Source organism: Rhinopithecus bieti, unplaced genomic scaffold (assembly GCF_001698545.2).
Source record: "Rhinopithecus bieti isolate Rb0 unplaced genomic scaffold, ASM169854v2 scaffold_9981, whole genome shotgun sequence".
NCBI classification, from domain to species: Eukaryota; Metazoa; Chordata; class Mammalia; order Primates; family Cercopithecidae; genus Rhinopithecus; species Rhinopithecus bieti.
The window spans coordinates 1,945,167-1,961,122 of record NW_016806838.1 but is presented as its reverse complement, the minus strand read 5'-3'; the positions used below and the strand labels follow the sequence as shown (position 1 = coordinate 1,961,122).

The 15,956-nt window shown below is 35.6% G+C and overlaps 1 protein-coding gene across 2 annotated transcripts in view; it reads right to left on the bottom strand.

The window, feature by feature from the left end:
• The window catches only part of SUPT3H (SPT3 homolog, SAGA and STAGA complex component), a 548,315-nt gene that overhangs the window by 161,723 nt on the left and 370,636 nt on the right, over positions 1-15,956 (bottom strand). For both annotated transcript variants that reach the window (XM_017878099.1, XM_017878098.1), the window contains exons 4-5: positions 11,115-11,201; positions 7,566-7,656 (exon numbers count right to left, since the gene is read on the bottom strand). In XM_017878099.1, coding sequence (XP_017733588.1) covers positions 7,566-7,656; positions 11,115-11,201 — 178 coding nt within the window. The remainder of the gene's footprint in view (positions 1-7,565; positions 7,657-11,114; positions 11,202-15,956) is intronic.

Sequence of the window (15,956 nt, the reverse complement as noted above, 5' to 3'; positions counted from 1 at the left end):
TTTTTTTTTTTTTTTTTTTAGATGGAGTCTCCCCCTGTCACCCGGACTGGAGTGCAGTGGCCGGATCTCAGCTCACTGCAAGCTCCGCCTCCCGGGTTTACGCCATTCTCCTGCCTCAGCCTCCCGAGTAGCTGGGACTACAGGCGCCAGCCACCTCGCCCGGCTAGTTTTTTTTTTTGTATTTTTTAGTAGAGACGGGGTTTCACCGTGTTAGCCTGGATGGTCTCGAACTCCTGACCTCGTGATCCGCCCGTCTCGGCCTCCCAAAGTGCTGGGATTACAGGCTTGAGCCACCGCGCCCGGCCCAGATATCTATTCTTATTTAAATCTGTAAAGGTTCACTTTGTGGACAATTTTACAATTAAGTTTTGTAAATGTTCTGTAGATATACTGAAAAAAATTCATAGACATTCTATTCCAGATAAATACAGGTCTAAGCATATCTTGCTATTTTGCTGATTTACTATTTAGTGCTTATGGGTCTATTATGTTAAAAATTGCATCTTCTATAATTATTCCTCTTTATCCTGTTTTATTATTATTCCCCTTTATCCTTCTATAAAATATTCCTCTTTACCCTGTTTGGGCTTTTAATGTTTAATTATAGCTTGCATGATGCTAATATTGCCACTTCTGCTTTCTTTGCATTTGTGTATACATTTATCTACCATTTATTTGTTCATCCCATTATTTATAATCTTTCTTTATCTCTAAGTTTTATTTTTGTGGTTGTTTATAATCTTTCTTAATGTAAGAATTTAATCCATTTCATAATTAGTGCAATGACCAATATATTTCTTTTTATTATTTTCTCTTGCTTTATGTTTGGTATTTATTTCATATTCTTGTTTTTTCCTTTTCTTCATTTTTAATGATTTGGCCATGTTGACAGTCCCTCCATGTCTTCTCATTGTTAATTTGAAATTGTAATATACTTTTCTATTCTGTTAATGTTTACCATCCCTTTTTCCATTTTCTTTAATGTTTACCTCGCTCTTTTCTGGTTGAACACATTGCTTAAACATATTTTAAATGACAGTTTCCATTATTATTTAAAACAAGGTATCAATTATACCCCTACCAAGAGGTAACATTTTCCCAACAAATCAACTTTTTCTTCTAGTATTTCCCCCTTTCCAGTATCAAGAGACCTTCAGAACACTTCCATTTTCCCTATCTCAAGTGATCCATCCGCTTCAGCCTCCTAAAGTGCTGGGATTACTTACAGGCATGATTTTAAGTATCTTTTCAGTGTCTATTGTCCATTAGTCAATCTTCTTTGTAGAAATGCCTATTCAGACCCTTTGCCCATTTTAAATTGGGCCACCTGTCTTTTATTGTTGAGTTGTACCTATTCTAGATATATTCTATACAAAAGTACCCTATCAGATATGTAAGAAAAATTTTCTCCTATTCTGTGGTTTGTCTTTTCACTTTCTTGATGTTGCTCTTTGAAACATAAAAGTTTTAAAATTGATCAGTTAATTTATTGGTCATTGTTTTGACTCTGAAATAATTGATCAAGTCCAATTTTTCTATTTTTTTTCTTTTGCTGTTTGTGCTTTTGGTGTCACACATTCAGAATGCTTTGCCTCATCCAAAGTCATCAACATTTATTCCTGTATTTCTTTTTAAGAATTTTATAGTTTGAGCCCTTATATTTAGGTCTATGATCCATATTGGGTTAACTTTGTGTACTGTGTTGTTGTAGGTGTCCAAATTCTTTCTTTTGGATATGGATATCCAGTTGCTCCAGCAATATTTGTCAAAATGGCTATGTTTTCCCTATCAAATTCTCTTGAAATCCTTGTCAATATCGATTGACCCTAAATGCTTATTACTGAACTCTCATTCCACTCCATTTCATTGACAAATATGTCTACCCTTATGCCAGTACTGCTCTATTGTAATTATTGTAGCTTTATGGTAAGTTTTGAAATCAGTAAGCATGAGTCCTCTGACTTTATTCTTTGTTAAGATTGTTCTGGGTATTCTAGTTCCCTCATGACCTAGATGAGTCATTTCCATGTCAGCATCTGACATTTCTATATGATTGGTAGAATCAGTGTAGTCATGATTCATACAATCAGTGTATTCATTTCTACAAAAAAGCAGATGAAATCTGTAGGCCAAGTTGGAGAGTATTAACACTTTAATAATATTCAGTGTTCCAATCCATGAACATAGGATGTCTTTCCATTACCATCTAGGCCTTATTTCAACAATATTTTGTAGTTTTCAGTACATAAATCTTGCAAGTCTTTAGTAATTTTATTCCAAAATATTTTATTCTTTTTGATGCTATTATAAATGGCATTGTTTTCTTAATTTCATTTTTGAGCTGTTCACTGCTGATATATTTTATGCTTGATTTTGCATATTTCCCTTCTATCCAGCAAACATATCCAACCAGTCTATTAGTTGTAATAGTTTTTATTTTCTTAGAATTTTCTATACACAAAATTATGTCATCTGTAAACAGAGATAGTTTTACTTTTTTTTTTCTAATGTGGATGCCCTTCACTTCTCTTTCTGACTAAACACCGGGCTAAAACCTTCAGTACAATATTGCATGTAAGTGGCATGAATGGACATCTTTGTCTTGTTCCTGATCTTGTAAGAGAAAGCATACAGTCTTTCACCAATAAGTATGATGATAGGTGTGGGTTTTCCATATATGTCTGTCTTAGCTCAGGAAGCTACAACAAATACATCATAAACTGGGAGGCTTAAACAACAAACATTTATTTCTCACAGTTGTAGAGGTTGGGAAGTCTAAGATCAAGGTGACAGTAGATTTAGTGTCTGGTGAAGGCCTGCTTCATGACTTACAGATGACCATGACCTTGTTGTGTCCACATATGGCAGACAGCAGAAACAGAGGAAACAACCTTTCTTGTGTTGCTTCTCAGAAGTGCCCTAATCATAAAGGTTCCATCCTTATGACCTAATTATTAATACTTCCCACAACTCTCACCTCCAAATACTACCACACTGGGAATTAGGCTTCAACATATATACTTAGAGGGTGAGGAGGGACACAAACATTTAGTCCATGCAATCATCTTTATCACGTTAAAGAGGTTTCCTTTTCTTCCTGGTTTGTTGAATGTTCCTTTCATTAAAAACTTTTGGAATTTTGGGAGCTTGCAGTGAGCCGAGATCGTGCCACTGGAATTTTGTTAAATGCTTTTCCTACATTTATTGAGGTGATCATGTGATTTTTCTCCTTTATTCTGTTAATTCGACGCATTACATGAATTGTTTTCTAGTTTAAAACAACCTATATCCCTGTGATAAATCCCATTTGGTCATGGTTTTAATCCTTTCTACATTTGCTAAATTCAGTTTAATGGCATTCTGTTGAGGATTTTTGTATCTTTATTGAAAAAGATACCAATCTGTGGTTTTTTTTCTTTTTTTTTTTGAGACGGAGTCTTGCTCTGTCGCCAGGGCTGGAGTGCAGTGGCCGGATCTCAGCTCACTGCAAGCTCCGCCTCCCGGGTTTACGCCATTCTCCTGCCTCAGCCTCCCCAGTAGCTGGGACTACAGGCGCCAGCCACCTCGCCCGGCTAGCTTTTGTATTTTCAGTAGAGACGGGGTTTCACCGTGTTAGCCAGGATGGTCTCAAACTCCTGACCTCGTGATCCGCCCGTCTCGGCCTCCCAAAGTGCTGGGATTACAGGCTTGAGCCACCGCGCCCGGCCGGTTTTTTTTTTCTTGTGATATCTTTGTCTGGTTTTCTTATCAGGCTCAATCTTTATTACCTTTATAGAATTAGTTGGGAAATTATTGGTATTCTTCTTTAAACATTTGGTGGATTTCAACAGTGAAATAACCTGTGACTGAGCTTTTCTTTGCAGAAATTTTTAAGCTACCGATTTAACCTTTGGCTATTGTCCTGTTCAGATTTTCCATTCCTTCTTGATTCAGTTTCAGTGGTTTGAGTCTTTATAGTAGACCAACTATATACTTATATAGTTTGTTATACTAACCATTTTATTTGCCACTTCTGATTCTTCATGTCTTTCTATAACTTGAGATGCCATTTCCTTACCCCAGTACAGCATTATTACCACTTACATCATTTGTGCTGTTACTGTCAAATATATTATATTTCCAAATGTTACAGACCCAACATCACAATTTTTACATATATATTGTTTTATACAGTTGCTTTATAAATCAGTTTTAAAAAGGAAAGGAACTATACAATTATACTATCTCTTTTATTTATGTACTTAATTATCTTTATAAATGTGTGGATTCAAATTATTTGGTGCAGCTTGCTTTAAGCCTTAAAACTTGTCTTATATGGGTCTGACAGCAAGAAATTTGCCTGGTTTTGTTTATCTGGGAATGTATTTTGCATTCATTTTTGAAAGATAGTTTTGCTCGATATAAGTTTCTCGGTGGACAGTTTCTTTTTCGTTCAGCACTTTGAATATATCATCCCATTGCCTTCTGACCTCTATTGTTGATTAGAAGTCAGCCATCAATATTGTCAGGGTCCCCTTGTATATGCTTTTCTCTTGTGACTTTCATTATTTTTTGTCTGTTTTTGTCTTCCTACATTTTTGGTAAAAGTGTCTTAGTGTAGATTTCTTTATGTTTATCTTAATTGGAGCTTGTTCATATGCTTCAATTAGTAGACTGGTAGTTTTCATCAAATTTGGGATGTTTTCAGTCATTATTTCTTTGAATATTTTTCTACTCCTTTTTCTCTCATCTTCTGATACTCTCATTATGTGTATTTTGACACACTTAATGATACCCTACATTTCTCTGAAGCTGTTAATTTTTCTTTATTATTTTTTCACTTTTTCTTCAGATTGTATACTCTTTAATGATGTCTTTAAGTTCAGATTCTTTCTTCTGCCAGCTGAAAACAACTATTGAGCCCTTCTGAATTTTTTCATCTCACTAATTGTATTCTTGAACTCCATAATTTCTATTTTTTAAAATAAATTGTTTTTATTGATATTCTTCACTTTGTGAAACACTATTATCAGATGTTCCTTTTTAAAAATTGTATTTCCTTTAGTTATTTGAACACATACATAATAGCTGCTTTGATGTTTTTGTCTGCTAAGTCCAACATCTGGGACCCCAAAAGGCAGTTTCTATTGTCTGCTTTTTTTTTTTTGTCTCCTTTTTATGGATAACACTTGTCTATTACTTGGCATATCAAGTATTTTGCTGTTATTGTTGAAAATGTCGATACTTGAGATAACATAGTGTAGCAAATCTAGATAATTTCCTCCCCTTCCTGGGGCTTGTCATTATTTATTTCATGACTTGACTGAACTAGTACAATGAAATCTCTTCCCTTGCAGTATGCAGCCTCTGATGTTCTTCAGAGGGTGCAGCCTTGAGTATGCAATCTCCTCCATAACTACAGATGACTGTAGTTTTAGTCAGGGTGTCTCTGGCTGCTACCTTCCCTGATCTCCCCATTAAGTTTCTGGCTGCTCTGCCTCTACTGATATCACATACAGCTGTTAGCCACCACTAATTGCCAGCTGTTTGCTCCACTGCTTCTGATAATACCCTTGGGCATAAATTGCTCCAGAGACTGATTGATCTAAATAATATTGGGCCCCTTTGAAATGTTGTCAGTCTTTAAGTTTTGCTCTGACTGCAGGAGGTCTCTTTTTAACTATCTCTTTCCCTTGTTTTCTTTGTTTAACATCTAGGTGATCCACTGTTTTGCTTTTTGCTACCAGTATCATGGAGCTACCAGTCCCCTCTTAATCACTCATCACCAGGATCTTCATTGTTGTTGTTGCTGTTGTGGTTTTTACAATGAAGTTAGGTATGAACTTCTACATACTCTGTTCCAAGCAGTGATGTGGAAGAGCTGCAGAGCTTTCTGCTCCTAAGGTCTGAGTTGAACCTCTGTACCACAGTACTGAAGCTGAAGGTGGACCTGAAATTAGCTTCTCCTGGAAAAGCTTCCCTGTATCTGAGAATGGGGATCTGGAAAGGGAAGCAACCCCTAGTCTTCTAGGCTTGTCTATTCTGGTATGTAGCTTTGCTCCCTATGAGAGGTAGGGTGGTGGCAATCAGAGCCCAGTATTCTCAGCCCACCATGTGTGAGGTAGAGCTTTTATCCTATGAGTTGAGGTTAAGTGTGAAAAGGGAGCCCCAGTCACCTTAGCTGTGCCTGCCTAGAAAAAAGCTTTTGCAACATGGGGCTGGGGGAGATAAGAGATGCCTACCTCTTTGCCCCTTCTGGGGTAAAACTGTTGCCCTAGAATAACTGGAGGGGCCAGCTACACTCACTCAGAATAGAGCTTCTGTCACACTGAGTTAAGGTGGCAGAATGCTGGAGAGTGATCATGTGAGCAGGTCATGGTTTAAATGAAAGACTCTCATACTGTTCTTAACAAGATTTAGTTGATCTTGAATATGTGTTGCCCTGCTTGCTATATGTGCTTAGGACAATTTCTAGAGACTTTAAATGATTATTTCAAAAAAATTTTACCAGGTAAATGTGTTTCACTGGGGAGAGACTCTGCCATGCTCCTTACATAGCCATTTCAGAAGTCCCACCTCAAGATTAGATGTGTTCTACCTGAATATTTTATTTTATTTATTTATTTATTTTTGAGCCGGAGTCTCGCTCTGTCGCCCAGGTTGGAGTGCAGTGGCGCCATCTCGGCTCACTGCAAGCTCCGCCTCCCGGGTTCATGCCATTCTCCTGCCTCAGCCTCCCAAGTAGCTGGGACTGCAGGTGCCTGCCACCACACCGGCTAATTTTTTGTATTTTTAGTAGAGATGAGGTTTCACCACGTTAGCCAGGATGGTCTCGATCTCCTGACATCGTGATCCGCCCGCCTCGGCCTCCAAAAGTGCTGGGATTACACGTGTGAGCCACCGCACCTGGCCTGAATATTTTATCTTATAATTTCTATCAACTGTTTTTTTAAAGTTTTAGTGTGCTTTTTATAAGACACACAACATTAGAATATACAAATGAAGATAAGGAGGGAAGATTTAAAATGAATGAGAGGACATCAAACTAATATGATGGTTTAGCAAAACTGAGTATTGCTCTGACCACCCTGAGCTTTGTGGTATCTGAAGCATGGTGTTAACTGCTATCATTTATTCAGTGGCAAGTGCTTTCACATGTTATGCTAAACTCTCCTAAGCACTCCACATGTTACACATGTTATATGATTTCCCTCCATATAAATGAGGAAACTGATCCTTCAAGGTCACACACAGAAAGCAGAGAACTGGTATTGATTGGAATTCAGGTCTATTTTACTCTAAGTCTGTATTCACTAAGCGCTCCATAAAAAGAAACATTTCAATTCATCTGCAGAACTATTTTTCAAGAATTAGATTCTATAAGAAGTGTAGTAATATTAAATAGGTAACACGGTATAATACATTTTATCAGAAATATATACTTTTGCAAGGGCATTCCACTTGATTTGCTGACAGGAAACAAAATTAACTTGTTCTTGAGAATAGCTACATTGGAATTGCATAAATGTGTTACCACCACACATGTCATAAGCTAAAGTTTTAGTTTTGTGTTTTGATTTGGTTACCTTCGAGAAGATCATCCTCATCAATGCCTTTGACAATCTTTGATTTGTAGTCTCGGATAAACATGTATTTTAGCAATCTTCTAAGTTTTTTCTGTTAAAAATATAAAATACATAAATAAGAAAACCTATACATATATTCATTTTACTGATTAAAGACTACTATAACAAAATTTAATAAACTTGTACCTCATGATATCAGAGAAAATAAAGTAATCCTTAGCATACTGCTATGACATAAAAAGGTAGTCATCAAACACAAAGGCTAAAATACAAGTCTTTTCAAAAGCATTTTTCATTTACAAATATCTGGATGTTCCAGAATCACAATAGTCACACACTGCTTAATGATGGGGATCAAGAAATGCATCCTCATGAGACTTCATCGTTTTGTGAACATCACAGAATACACTTACACAAACCTAGATGGAACAGTCTAATGTACACCTAGGCTACATGGTGCAGCCTACTGTTCATGGGCTACAAACCTGTATGCAAGGGTAAGAAAACGGTAAGTATTTGTATATCTAAACATATCTAAATATAGAAAAATTAGTTAAAATACCATGTAAATGACAAAAAGCGATACATTTGTAGAGTGCATATACTATGAATGAAGCTTGTAGGATCTGAAGTTGCTCTGGTTGAGTCCATGAATAAGTGGCAAGTGAATTTGAGGGCCTAGGACATTACTGTATGCTATTGAAGACTTTATTTTTAAAAAAAGCTGTACAATTAGGCTACACTATATTTAAAATTTTTCTTTCTTCAATAATATATGTGCCTTAGCTTACTTACTGTAACTATTTTACTTTATAGACTTAATTTAAAAAATTGACTCATAGTAATACTTAGCTTAAAACACAAACACCTTCTACAATTGTACAAAAACGTTTTTCCTTTATATCCTTATTCTATAAACTTTTTTCTACTTGTAAATTTCTTTTAGCTTTTTAAATTTCTTTGTTAAAAACTAAGATGTGTGTGTACACACACACACACACACACATATACACACTAGCCTAGGCCTACACAGGGTCAGGATTGTCAATATCACTGTCTTCCACCTCCACATCTTGTCCCACTGGAAGGTCTTCAAGAGCAGTAGCATGCATGGAACTGTCAGTTCCCTTGATAACTGCTTTTTTATTGGAGTATCTCATGAAGGAACAGCCTCAGGTGGTTTACAGTTAAGTGATTTTGCAAGTAGTACGCTCTAAAATAATGATGAAGAGTATTATAAATACATAAACAAGTAACAGTCATTTATTACCTTTATCAAGTATTATGTACTATACATAATTTTATGTGCTAGGCTTTTATACCATCAGCAGTGCAGCAAGTATACACCAGCACCACCACAAAGTTGACTCATGCATTGCACTACAATGTTATTATGATACCTATGACATCACTAGATAATTGGAATTATACAGCTCCATTATAATTTTATGGGACTACTGCTATATTTGCAGTACATTGTTGAAAAAAAAGTTCATCATGTGGTACCTGACTGTAATTGCTTTTTTTTTTTTTTTTTTTTTTTTTTTGAGACAGAGTCCTGCTCTGCCGCCCAGACTGGAGTGCAGTGGCACCATCTCGGCTCACTGCAAGCTCGGCCTCCCGGGTTCACGCCATTCTCCTGCCTCACCCTCCTGAGTAGCTGGGACTACAGGCACCCGCCACCACACCTGGCTAATATTTTGTATTTTTTTTTTAGTAGAGACAAGGTTTCACCATGTTAGTTAGCCAGGATGGTCTCAATCTCCTGACCTCATGATCTGCCCACGTTGGCCTCCCAAAGTGCTGGGATTACAGGCGTGAGCCACCAAACCCGACCTGCTTTTTAAAATCTTATAAAAAGTTTTAGGCTGTGTGTGGTGGCTCACACCTGAATTTCAGCACTTTGGGAGGCTGAGGCACGTAAATCATGAGGTCAGGAGATGCAGACCATCTTGGCCAACTTGGTGAAACCCTGTCTCTACTAAAAATACAAAAATTAGCTGCATAGTGGCATGCACCTGTAGCCCCAGCTACTTGGGAGGCTGAGGCAGGAGAAACTCTTGAATCTGAGAGGCGGAGGTTGCAGTGAGCTGAGATGGTTCCACGGCACTCTAGCCTGGCGACACAGCAAGACTCCGTCTCAAAAAATAAATAAATAAATAAAATAAATGAAGTTCTAATTTTTGTTGAAGACTGTATTATCAGTCTTCATACCAAGCTGACTGTACTTATGCTATAGAATTTGGTATATACTCGATGAAATTTTATTTTAAAAAATTAACTTATAAATACCTAGACAGTGAGTGTATAAAAGCTACTTTAAAAGTCAATAAATTCCTTTTACTTTTTTTTTATTCTCTGAGAATCTTATCTTTTGTTAGAAGATTTGGTTTATGTATTATATTTATGGAAAACAATCTGTAAACCCGAAAAATGTAGTTTTATGAAATTCAAAGCTGATGAATGATAGGTGTTAATGGTGGCCTTTTTTAGATTTAGTAGACCATAATACTGCTTAATTTTAAAAGTAACTGATAATCCTTTGTAGCTTGTTGTATGCTTACACTTAGAATGTATTATCACTCATTCCTGACCTTCACGTTCAAGATTTCTATTAATAGCTGAAAAATACTGCATTTTACAAAGTTCTTTACATGCACATCATTTGATATCTTCAATACTTTCTTTGCATCTGGTGCCTTGTGCCTAAGACTGCCTCACCCTAGGCAGACACTTTCACTTCAAAAAATCCTACAGTCTCTCCATCTAATCATACAACCCTGACATTTCATGAGTCTTAAAATGCTTCTTCAACTAAATCATAAAGATACCCTATACCAAATCATAATTTTCTTAATAGTGAAGATTTTCCATTTTTTAATATTCTTCATATCATCTAAGAGTTGATTAACTGAAACGTAAAATATTAGAGAATATTTTGACTACCTACTCATGAAAATAATTATGACAAAATTAGATACACAAATATCAGCTTAAATATTTTAATATCAGATTTCAAAGAGTAAGAAAGGTAGGTCTTTGTTCAAAACAGAAATTATGGTATATATTTATCCCATTGAAAATTAATCTTAATTAATTTGCTTTTTTCAATAAGGTAGAGCTACAGACTAAACTTTGTATTTCAGGCTTAAAAATTTACTCTAGGAAAGTCTATAATCCTGGTAATGTTAATCTGTAAGAAGAGGAGAAAAATAAATATGCCATTCAGTTATATCCCACTTATGACAACAGAACATAGAGTCAATATTTAGTGAGTGTCATGTAGCAATGAAAGTGTCTATACAGACACATAAGGATAAGCGAGGTTTCGCTGTTAGCACAGTTTTCATATAAGTGCTTTTGTCCACATAATTAATATCAATTCTTTTGTAAACTCATTTTGTTTTGCAAACTATGAAGACTAAAACATCAGTTCAATAGTTATTATTTTAATTTGAAAGCTATATAACAAGGATATATAGTTTCCACATACAAGTTCAATTAAACACAACATCTGGATTTTAATACAATAAAATTATGTTATATTACCTTATCTTTGCGCATCAAAAACAGAAGATCTTCAGGAGTGATTACCCTTGCTCCCCGCAGTTGAGAAACTTCAGCGGCTTGCTGTAACTAACAATAATGAAAATTCAGAAATTTTTCTCAGTAATATAAATTACTGAGTAATATAAATTACAGTCATGATGTACCTAGAGAGATAAATATACTGAGTTAAAAACCTTTGGGAATAATCCAGCAATCACATTACTGCTTTTAAGAGCAAAACGTCTTATGTTTTTAAGATATAAAACACGCAATTAAATTATGAGCCCACCTGTAACCAATACAATAAAAAGAAATCTTTTCTTTCATGCAAGAGAAAAATCATACACAGCTTCCAGAAATGCATTAATGCACCTGAAAATAATTTCATGAAATTTTATCCTTCATACTCATGTGAGCAATGGTTTCACTCAGTATCACTAGTTGAATAAGTATATTATTAATCTGAGCTCCCATGCTGCCCTGATTTGAAATAGGCCCATTCAGAACTTTAAAAGATCAACAAAAACAGTAGCTGTTTCTAATATCCAAAGGAAAAAAAATACGTTTAGTTTTGGCAAGTCTTCAGTGGGTAAAGGATTCAGTCCATAAATCATAATACTGGACTGCATTAATTTCTTTCCATACTAATCACATGCACACAAAAAGTTAACTGTATCTGGAATGTACAACACAAAACATTACTGCATGAAAAGTCAGATTCCCCCTGAAATGTTCATCTAGCCCCTTATATCTACAAAGTCAAGAATTTTCAGGAATTCATAACTCCTAGAAACATAATCTTACTTAAAATGACCTGGAAAATAAAAGAATGTGAAAATGATAGTTCTATTTTTTGGCACAGGCAAACTCAATTTCTTATTTTGATTATTTGGAAGTAATATAAAATATGCCCATCTGAAAAAAATAAAGATGCTACAGAAAACACTATAAAATGTGTCTGTAACTTTTCCAAATTTGATAAAATCATACTGATTACACCAAACCAAGTCTATACAATATGAAATATTATAAAATGTTTACATATAAAAGCTGTTCCTGAATGCATACTTCTTTTAAAGGATAAAATAACATATATTCTTGAGAACTAATCTTTAAAATGGACACACTGTTATCTCAACAAATATATGAAATCAAATAGCACATTTGTGCTAAAGAAATTCTGCTTGAATGTTTAATCCATTTTGCTAAGTAAGCTTCAAACCTTCTCTAAATACACAGACTACAAAATAGACTATAAACTTGCTATGTGTCAGCTTTACCACTGAATTTCCTGGATACTGTGGTTGGTATATAAACACAATCCTATCTAAATATAGAAATTTAAATTTAACTGTGAACCATTTAAAAGAAATGTTGGGGGGGGGGGAAGGTTTTTAAAAAGATGATGTTATCTACTCAGAAACTAACAGTTTTCAGCAAGCATGAACATATTTTTTCTAAAAATTGGAAGTGTGAGGGAAATATATGTACACATGCTTTTCAAACAAAAACATTTCTATCACAGTCTAAAATACAGGTAATCAGTGTTGAGAAGAATATGGGCTATATATACATTTGTCTGGAAGCATACATAGTACATTTATTTTCTTAAATGAAGAATGCTGATCATTTGAAATCTGAAAAACACTATACAGACATATGTAATTTTACACACATTAAGAAAGGATCAGGAGAAATATGTATCCCTAAATAGTTTTCCCAATTAATCAGCAGTTTATGCACACTACATATAAATAATCTCTATTCATAATATTCTCCAAAGTATCAGTTTACAAACATATTAACCAGGATAAGTATGAAAATAGAAAATAAAGACACAGAAGAGTTTGAAATTTGGAATCACTGTTTTTTTTTTTTTTTCAGAACCAATACATGACCACTGTAAGGATCTGGAATTTATATCATGGTTGTGCTGTCATATGTAGCAGGAAAAGTTTATCTTTGTTTTTTATTTATCTAATTTTCTAATTTATCTCAAACAACATAATATCCTTACTAGGACTAGCATTGCTACCACTCCCTAGTCTACCTTGGACCTCTGCCTAGTTAGTATGTCTCTGGAACTGAAAGTATCACTATGTTACCTTACCAAGGCCTGCCTATCCTGGATGTGTCCCAAATCCCAAAATTACCTCTCCCAAACTTTGACCTCTTCTTCTCTACCAAGTGAAGACGGCAATCTTATTAGCTAATTAAAGTAACTCAAACAAAAGTCATCTACTATCCCCATACCAAAATACTCAAGTCCTGCACTCAGTCCTATGGAACTTGTGTATCAGAAAATTCAGCCCTCCTTATAGAGGAGTGTCACACTCAGGAATCCTATTTTCCATCCATGTTTGGTTGAAAAAAATCTGCATGTAAGTGGGCCCATGCAGTTCAAGTTCAAGTTGGTCAAGGGTCAACTGTGTTATTATGCATTGGTTTACTTCTCCTGAAAATTTTTGCCTACTACCAGAAAGACTAAAGAAAGTTTTCCTTAACAATACAAACTTTAAAAACAGGTGAGCATTAAAAAGTGGGTAAAGGACAAGAATAGATACTTTTCCAAAGACGACATAGACGTGGCCAACAAGCATATGAAAAAAAAGCTCAGTAACACTGATCATTAGAGAAATGCAAATCAAAAGCACAATGAGATACCATCTTACAGCAGTCAGAATGGCTATTACTAAAAAGTCAAAAAAATAACAGATGCTGGCAAGGTTGTGGAGAAAAGGGAACACTTACACACTGTTAATGGGAGTGTAAATCAGTTCAACCATTGTGGAAAGCAGTATGGCGATTCCTCAGAGCTAAAAGTAGAACTACCATTGGACCCAGCAATCCCATTACTGGGTATATACCCCAGGGATTATAAATCATCCAACCATAAAGACACATGGACACAAATGTTCACTGCAGTACTATTCACAATAGCAAAGACATGGAATCAACTTAAATGCCCATCAATGACAGACGAAAGAAGATGTGATACATATACATCATGGAATATTATGCAACCGTAAAAAAGAATGAGATCATGTCTTTTCTGGGAACATGGATGGAGTCGGAGGGTAACTAATGCGGAAACAGAAAACCAAATACTACATGTTCTCACTTATAAGTGGGAGCTAAATGATGAGAACTTATGAACACAAAAAAGGAAAGAGACATTGGGGCCTACTTGAGGGTGGAAGGTGGGAGGAAAGAGAGGAGCAGAAAAGAAAACTCTTGGGTAGTGGGCTTAATTTCTGGGTGATGAAATAATCTGTGTAACAAACCCCCGTGACATGAGTTTACCTAGGTAACAAACCTTCACACATATCCCTGAACTTAAAATAAAAGTTAAAAACAAAACAAAACAAAAAACAGGTGAGAAACTGGGCAGTCCAATTCCACAGGTGCATTTAATGTGAAAACAGCAGTAGAACTGGGAAACCAATATTACAAATGTTCCTCAAACCTTCAGTATTAACAGCAGTTCAGTTATAGCATTTCTTTTTTTCTGATTAATATTACTTCTATTTGTCAAAGTAAACAAAATACAATATTAACTTGTAACAACTTTGTTAGTAAAACATTCTCTAAAATATTAAAACTCAAGTTTACATTTTAAGTATAATAGTTTATTAGGAGGTTGAGAATTAAAAGGTACACTATTACATGTCACCTCAAATGTCACATCTTTGACCCTATAAATAAATATGTTCTCAATTTCACATTGCTATCCATGACATTCATTTTTTTCTCACTGCGTTATATTTTCACCAATTTCTGTTTATTTTGTTGTTTCTTTGCATCTTCTCAGGGTCTTGAATGTGCTATTTCCACCATATTTGTTATACTATAATCTCCCTTAAATGTAATGTCTGAATTCTTGCTCTGAGATTTATGATAATTCCCTATTATCTAAATTCAATGTGGTCTTTAAAGCTTGAATGATGCACATATTTTCCCTGCCTTTCCACTAATTATATTTCTTGTTTCTCTCTCATATAATTCTACATTTAGGCTCCAATAATTTTGGCTCTTTTTTACCTTTGTGTACTTGTGATGGTTAACTTTGTGTGTCAATTTCACTGGACCATGGGGTACCTAGACATCTGGTCAAGCATTATTCTGAGAGTCACTATGAGGGTGTTTCTGGATGAGATTAAATTTTAATCAGTAGACTGAGTAGCAGACTGTCCTTCTTAATGTGGGTGGGCCCCATCCAATCAGTTGAAGACATGGATAGAACAGAAAAGGCTGAGTGACAGGAAACACCTTCTGTCTGAATGCATAACCTGGGACACTGGGCCGTTTCTGGCCTTTGGTCTCAGACTGAAACATCAGTTTTTCTTGTGTTCTGAGGCTGCTGGCTTTCATACTGGAAATACACATCTACACATTGGCTTTCCTGGGTCTCCAGCTTGCCAAATGAAGATTTTGGGAATCCTCAGACTTTGTAACTGCATAATTATAATTTATTATCCTTATAATAATACATAAATCTCTCACACACAGGCATGCACACTCACACATACTGCTGAACTCTAATACAGTACTATATTCAAATTATGAGAAAATCTTGATTCTTTTTAAGATGTGGCACTTTTTCTTTAAAATACAAGATTTAGCCGGGCGCGGTGGCTCAAGCCTGTAATCCCAGCACTTTGAGAGGCCGAGGTGGGTGGATCACGAGGTCAGGAGTTCGAGACCATCCTGGCTAACACAGTGAAACCCCGTCTCTACTAAAAATACAAAATTAGCCGGACATGGTGGTGCACTCCTGTAATCCCAGCTTCCCAGCTACTGAGGAGGCTGAGGCAGGAGAATCGCTTGAACCTGGGAGGCGGA